This window comes from Montipora foliosa, chromosome 14 (assembly GCF_036669935.1).
Source record: "Montipora foliosa isolate CH-2021 chromosome 14, ASM3666993v2, whole genome shotgun sequence".
In the NCBI taxonomy this organism is placed as follows: domain Eukaryota; kingdom Metazoa; phylum Cnidaria; class Anthozoa; order Scleractinia; family Acroporidae; genus Montipora; species Montipora foliosa.
In genome coordinates, this window is record NC_090882.1 from 21,880,901 (window position 1) to 21,888,400 (window position 7,500).

At 38.1% G+C, this 7,500-nt stretch overlaps 1 protein-coding gene across 1 annotated transcript in view; it reads left to right on the forward strand.

The window, feature by feature from the left end:
* The window catches only part of LOC137985256 (uncharacterized), an 11,884-nt gene extending 8,838 nt beyond the window's left edge, over positions 1–3,046 (forward strand). The window contains exons 4-6 of the mRNA XM_068832824.1: positions 1,133–1,190; positions 1,269–1,355; positions 1,650–3,046. Of these exons, the coding sequence (XP_068688925.1) occupies positions 1,133–1,190; positions 1,269–1,355; positions 1,650–1,760 (256 nt within the window). The 3' untranslated portion in view covers positions 1,761–3,046. The remainder of the gene's footprint in view (positions 1–1,132; positions 1,191–1,268; positions 1,356–1,649) is intronic.
* The last annotated feature ends 4,454 nt before the right edge of the window (positions 3,047–7,500 follow it).

Below are 7,500 nucleotides of genomic sequence, written 5' to 3' on the forward strand. Positions count from 1 at the left end.
GCAGTTAACCTAGCAACCTTTGTGGCTTTCTTAATTGGTGTTGATAGAAGAATCCTCCTTACAAGAAGGACTAGAAACCCCCTTGCTCGGTTGCGCTAACCCTAACTTTTGTCTATGATTTTTCCTCAACTCACCATTCACACACACAATATTCCCCTCAAACTACTTGCTAATTAGAGAATGTTTTAGTTAGTGGAGAGAAACCCCTTCTTGTAAGGAGGATTCTCCTATCAACACCAATTAAGAAAGCCACAAAGGTTGCTAGGTTAACTGCTGCTTTGTGTATTACTGTTAAATAACCTACCTATGGGGGTCTGAGTTAATCCCCACCATCCCCACCCACCCCCCGCCCCCCACGCCCAAGGAAATTTTGAGACAAGAACCCTCAAAGCGCGTTTACACGACAGAGGAAAAATGGCACGGGTCCGATAAAAAGTGGAACGGTTCCATTCATTTTTGTAAAGAAACAGTGAACTTTTACAAGGGGCGTTTACACGACAGAGCAAAAATGGCACGGGCCCTACAAAAAAACTGGTCCATATGGACCCGTCACGGAACGGATAAAAGTTCACTGTTTCTTTGTAAAAACTTTTGGAACCGTTCAACTTTTTGTCGGGCCCGTGCCATTTTTGCTCTGTCGTGTAAACGCCCCTACATTGTTTCTTTACAAAAATGATCGGAACCGTTCCACTTTTTATGGACCCGTGACAATTTTCCTCTGTCGTGTAAACGCGCCTTCAGAAACGCGGTTTCCAGTGTTTCTGGAACCCACTCAAATGCTATTTGAAAGTAAGTAAAAACAAACTCCCTAAAAAATATTGGCATCAAAGTAGTGGACATGGAACTATGGGAAACCACCGAACGAAACCGTCCGGCCTCCAGCCTCAAACGAAAACCGTGATTGAGGGATGTTTGTTTTGAGGTTCTTATTAAACACTCACGTACGTTAATGTGTTACTGTTTTACCATGTTACACATACATATAAACATACATCACAGAAAATGGTAGCTTTGTTCTACGTCGAATTTCCCCTGCATTCATTTTTTCAATCATACCACTTTTCTGTCAAACTTTCACTCTTCTGGATAGTTTTTCTGGTGCTTTAGCTTTTTCATTTCATTAACTATTCAGGAGGAAACGCGAGGAGAACAAAAAACATATTGAACAATCAGTGAAGGAAAGACAGAAGGTATGGAGAAATACATCTGTTTAATGTATGATTGAGCAACCTTTAAATTGAATTAATGTCACTTAATGTTCCTTCAAGATGGCTGAGTTTCACAAGAAAGAAAGGGAAGAGTTACAAAAGGAACATGAACAACTCTTTGAGGCGCTTGATGGTGACAGACAAAAGGTATGCTTGAGAGAGAGAGTCATGGGAGCCTTTAAACCCAGGGTCAAGTGTTATCTTTACCAAGAGAAATCAGGCACTTCCTTGAGCCACTGCCCACCTTTTTTTTGGGAAAATGAAGAGAAACTAAACAAGGCTGTTATATATGCTACACATTTTATGTCACGACCCATTCCACAAATCTGAGGTGCAAGAAATGGAACTGTGATTTCTATTTGCAGATGGGCTAGGGTCCTTGGCATTTTATATTTTGTCATCTCAAATTTCATGGACAGTAATTAATACGTTGTTTTGTAGAATTTAAGAGACCTCCATGTACTTCATGAATCCAAGGTGCAACATCTGAGTGTTTGCGACCTAGAAGCTACTTATGCATCACTGTTTGGGGACAAGGTTACCAAGCTATAAGGTCACAAGCTGTGGAGGAGTTGGTAAACGTGATGCCCTGATCCTCTTGGTAATATCAGGTATTCGAAACTGGAGTATGGAAGGGGGTATAATCAACAACAGTACACATCTTTTGGAAAATATCGTGAATTTTAAATCACTATTTAAAAGGCGAAAAGACAGCTTGATGGGTAGTTGTAAGACAGACTACCCTTTTAGCCACTGGCTTTCAGCAAGTTACCCAAAGAAGAGGTTGCTCTTGCATTGTACTAAGTAAAGCTGAATTAGGGCATTTGTCCTAAGAGGATAGCCATGTCTTATTGCTTCTCTATTTACAAAGTCAGAATTTTTTAAAAGCCCTATATGAAATTTGGGTATTTAAATGGCACATGTATGTATTCCATTGAAGAGCTTTATGTTATATTCTTCAGTGTAAAAACCAGGTTTAAAATATTGTTTCTTCACATTATGCAGATAAATTATAATATGGTGCAACTGAGACCTAAAATTACAGGAATTATTCGGAAACATAAATGTATCAGGGACTATAATGAGGATTACTTCACATTCCACCCAGGAATAAGATTCGTCTTCTGTAAAACTACAGTCCCAGCTGCTACGATCAGGGAAGAGACGACATTCTTGTTTCCACATACGAAAGACAATACCATAAGACGTCATTCGAAACATACGTTCATCTATATTTGCCACTTGTGGTCAAGGCTATGCAAATTATTTCAAATACCTGGTTCATTTAGCAACTCAAAGTAGAGTTAAAGAAAACCGTTTTTGTATCAATCACTATAGTTATACTGTCAGAACCCGGTGGAAAGTTTACTTATTTAGGGGTGACTACACGTGTATGGGTATATTTTAATTTGCTCGTTTTCAGTGAAAAAATCTTATATTGACAAGCACAATTCCAATTATTTAAGAAATGGTATTATTTATTGTTGAAGGCCTTGTAAGGCGATAAAATGACCAACGTAGTCAATAGTCGAGAGAAACATTTCTCTGATAAAAATTTGGTTAATCTTGCACACCAATCATTTGAATATCTCATTATTTAGGGTGGGGGAAAAAACGGATGTTTTTGCAATATCGCCCATAGTAAAATTGACTGTATTTGCAGTTCCTTCATGAATTCTAAAATCTGCATACATTTGTATAAATGTACGTACAACAATTTACTGTACGTGCTTGCATGAATTAATTTGTGGTGATCGTACATAATATGGTATAGGGATGTCAACTGCTGCTCTGCATTTTAGTTGTACATTATTTTTTTCATTTATTAAACCTTAATTACTTTAACCAGGTGTTTTAAGGTTTTCCTTTTATGAGAGGAGAAACTGGGGGAGGGTTACCATTCTTCCAGTGATCAGTTCCATGTGGGATCTTTATGAGTAATTAGAGTGGTTTTGAAATGAGTGTCTTAAAACCAAAACCAAAGTAATCACTTGAGACAATCCAGTAAACCAATCACACGTAGATGACACAAAAGCGCGGGAAAGTGTGCACGGGCGAGTCACGATTGGTTTTGGTTTCTTTTCTGATTGGTAGAAAAAATGGGGCGAGAACTTTGAACCAATCACTGAGTAAAGTAATGCAAAACCAAAGTAATTCACTAATTACTTTCGACACTCAAATTGAAAACTGCTCAAGCGATCAGTCTTACTGTTATTCTAAGGATGGATTTAGGGTGAAATTTTTAGGATTTGATGGCATTTTCATTTTTTATTTCCTGACTTCATCCATTACTCAAGTGCCCAAAGTCTGGCAAATAATTTTATCCAGTTACGACGAGTTTCAAATGCGATGCTTTGCTATGCATATTTTACTCCCCTCCTTGTTTTCTTAGGGTGTCAAAAATGATATGCCAACACTTCCGCGTTTCATTGACTTTACCTGTTTTATGAAATGCCTGAATTGTCATAACAATGAGGGATGTTCGTGATTTGTACATAAACAATTAGCACCCTTCAATTCGACATAGCCTTTCTAATTTATCTTATTTATTAGGTTGTTGTATTAATACAATTTTTAAAATTCGGTTTGGTTGAAATTTTATCTTAGTACTTAATGAAATATTTGCTTGCGGTTGAACTGGGGCGAGCTTGTGACGGCACAACAGCCTCGCCTTCATGCTCGTTTCAGTTGCACCGCGAGAATACGAATCATCTCGGGAACAAGTCTAAACGGGATAGATGAAATAAATAATAAAGTTGCGCGTTTTTTTTCCCTCACTTATATTGCCATGCATTATAGTTACCTTTCAATGGTATTTTTTAAATATCGTTTTAGATAATTTAATCGCGTTGAATTTTAAGGACTCTTTCCATTTGACAGAACTGATCGGCCAGAGCGCGAATTAGGAAGGACAACCTCTTCAACGCCTTCAAATTAACAGGGGGATGATATATACTCCTTCAGAAGAATGCGAGGGAATATCATGCAAGTGTTTCTTCAAATTATTGTATTTTCCTTGCAAACTGATAGGTCTGGGTGGCCAGTTCTGACAATAGGAAAACACCCTTGTTGTTGCAAAGCATGGTTGATTTCAATTTTGTATGAACTTGGAATAAAATACGTTATTCAACTATTGTCTGTCGTTCGTTGTGACCTCACGCGGATCCAGTTCTTGAACAACTCGTCTTTAACCCATTGACTCCTGGGGGTTCTCCATTGACAAGTAAAATCGTCTGGCGTTAGACCGAGTAAATTACTAAGTATGGCCGGTTCAGGCCACCTTGGGATTCAAGGGGTTAATTGACCCTTGTTCGATACATCGAGAAAGTAATGATGTGAATAGCTTTCTTTTGTAGTCTATAAAGTGGCTCAAGGTAGGATGAATTGGTAGAGGCCTAGATCAAAGTGTAGTAGCTAATGTATGGATGGTAAGAAAAGAAAATTGTATGTGAGGATAGAAAATCCTTCCGAGCTTCTGAATGAAGGATGAATAGGATAAATTGGTAGAGGCAGAGATCAAAGTGTAGTAGCTAATGTATGGTAAGAAAAGAAAATTGCATGTGAGGATAGAAAATACTCCCGAGCTTCTGGACCATGCAATTCCAGCCTCTTTTAGTGTGAGCTAATAGGATAGTAGTTTGTACTGAAGCTAACCCATCGGGCGAGGTTTATTCTTACCTAGACGTTCCATGAGCGTAAACTGGGTTGCCCTTGGTATGAGTTGTCCTCCTCAAATTTTCCCAAACACCCTAACAAGTTATCAGTCCAGAAACAAAGCACTATCTACTGGGTTGCCATATGGCAATCCAGTCGAAAACTGCATCCCATTTCTCAGTTGTTTTCCTATAAGTTGCGCCATAGGGTCTTCCCTGTCACTCCCCTGCTAAGTATTGTCTTTGTCTCATAAAAATTCTTTGACTTGGGCCATTTTAGTTTCAATAGGAATAAAACTAATTAATTAATTAATTAAAGACTCCTTCAGTTGCGCAACATGGGCCAAACAGTACACTCACAACGGCGAATTCATGTTTTCCTTTGATGTCAGTTCACTATTTACTAATGTCCCACTGGATGAGACTATTGAAATTGCCTTGATAAGCTGTATGCCCTCGCAAATCCTCCTGGATTACCCCGATTGGTCCTAAAGAATTTACTCTTGTTTGCAACAAAGAAGAATCATTTTGTTTTTGATGGTCAATACTATGACCAGATTGATGGCGTCGCAATGGGCTCTCCACTTGGTCCTGTTTTGGCGAAAATTTTCATGTGTGATTTTGAAGAAAAATGGGTGATGAAAAACACCAGTCAGCCTACTGTTTGGTTCCGGTAAGTGGACGATACCTTTACTCTTTTCAAGAACAAAAATGATGCTTTGAGTTTTTCACGTTACCTAAATGGGAGACACAATAATTCACAATTCACAATAATTCACAATTGAGTTTGAACAAAACGATGAAATTCCATTCCTTGATATCCTTATGAAACGCAATTTGTTCGTCACCCCGATTGTTACAGTCTGCCCTAGATGACCTCAAGAGGATTTTGTTACTTAATGGCTACCCTATGGGAACTGTTAAATATCATATGAATGACGTCATTGAGAAACATCAAAATAAGCCAAAAGATCCTGTACAAACAGTTAGGAAAAAAGAAGTTCTTATCGTTCTACCTTTCTTAGGTCATCACGGCAAACACCTCACAAAACAGCTGAGGTCTTGTATAAACAAATTCTATGGTATTTTCAACGTCACAATAGTTTTTCAGAACACCCGAAGAATCAAGTCTTTTTTTCCCTTACGAAGAAAAACTAGCTTCTTCCTTCAGGTCAAAAGTAGTGTACAGAGCAAACTGCTGGGATTGCAATGATTTCTACATAGGGAAAACGAAACGCCGATTACGTGACAGAAAAACAGAACATTTTAAAGCCCTAACTACAAATTGTCACGAATCTGCAATTGCTGATCGTGTTTTTTTAACCAACCATAGAATTTAAGTGGGATCATTTTGAAATATTAGCAACTGGTCGATCAGACATGCATTGCAAAATTAAAGAGTCTCTGTTGATCCGTGATCTAAAGCCAGCCTTAAATGAAAACGTTGGCAGTGACAAACTTTATCTCTATTATTAGCATATTCTTGTCGTTTTATGTCAATCAATTTCGTTAGTTCCCAGTCCATACAGTTGTATTTTTGAATTTAAATTTATCTGTAACTGGATAATAATCACTTCTGATGATGTATGTTGTAACATACGAAACGTCAAGTTTATAAAAGTTATGCATTTCAAGCAAATGTTTGTAACCGCTGTTTGCGTTTTATTCCTATTGTCTTTGTGCCTAGACTCTTTTGTGCGTATCTTTGGTAGGTTTCAGGGGGTAGTAGAAATGCGTAGATTCTGGTAGATTTTATCCGGCGGACGCAGTACAAGCAATGGCAGCGAAGCTAATGTAACGCGAATGGTGTTTTACTGGATCTTTAAACAAAATATACCCTAATCTTCTCAAGAATGGAACGTCAATTTGATAAACAACACAAGCAGTGAAAAATGAATATCTGAAATCTTAAAAGCGACGAATAATGGACTTTGATAACAATTGCATCTTTTGCCGTTGGATGTCAAAGTGAGCTTTGTCTCTAATATTTTACTAACTGTAGCTTTATGTACAACACTGAAACCAAACGGCAAATTCTGTGGTAACTATCTGGTTGGATACTCATTGAAGAAATCGAACGCCTTGAATGGATCTGTGTTTACTAAAGTCGCATCTGCTGTTGTCTGGCTATATATATTTATTTTGTACTCACCTCTGTACAGTCTTCCGGTAAACAAAATCATTTTATGCTTCATTATTCAAGGAAAAGGTTTTTCAAAAAAGGGTTTGATCCTGAACTCCGGTGAGAAATTTATTTAGTTGTATATATGGCGTTTGTGTTTGTTTGTATACACGCAATGAAATAGAGTTTGTAAATGGTTTAAACCCAGGAGTCACATCATTAAGTAAAGTACGATCGTCCGGGTGAGTGTAGTCCTGAGAAGGACTGTTTGAGATGACATTGACTGACGTTTCGACAACCTGAGCGGAAGTCATCTTCAGAGTCAAGTGATTTGTGTAACGTCAGTAGATACTATAAGAACTCCGGTCGCAGATGACAATGACATCTACGACCGGAGTTCTTATAGTATCTACTGATCTACTGATATAGTATCTACTGACGTTACACAAATCACTCGACTCTGAAGATGACTTCTGCTCAGGTTGTCGAAACGTCAGTCAATGTCATCTCAAACAGT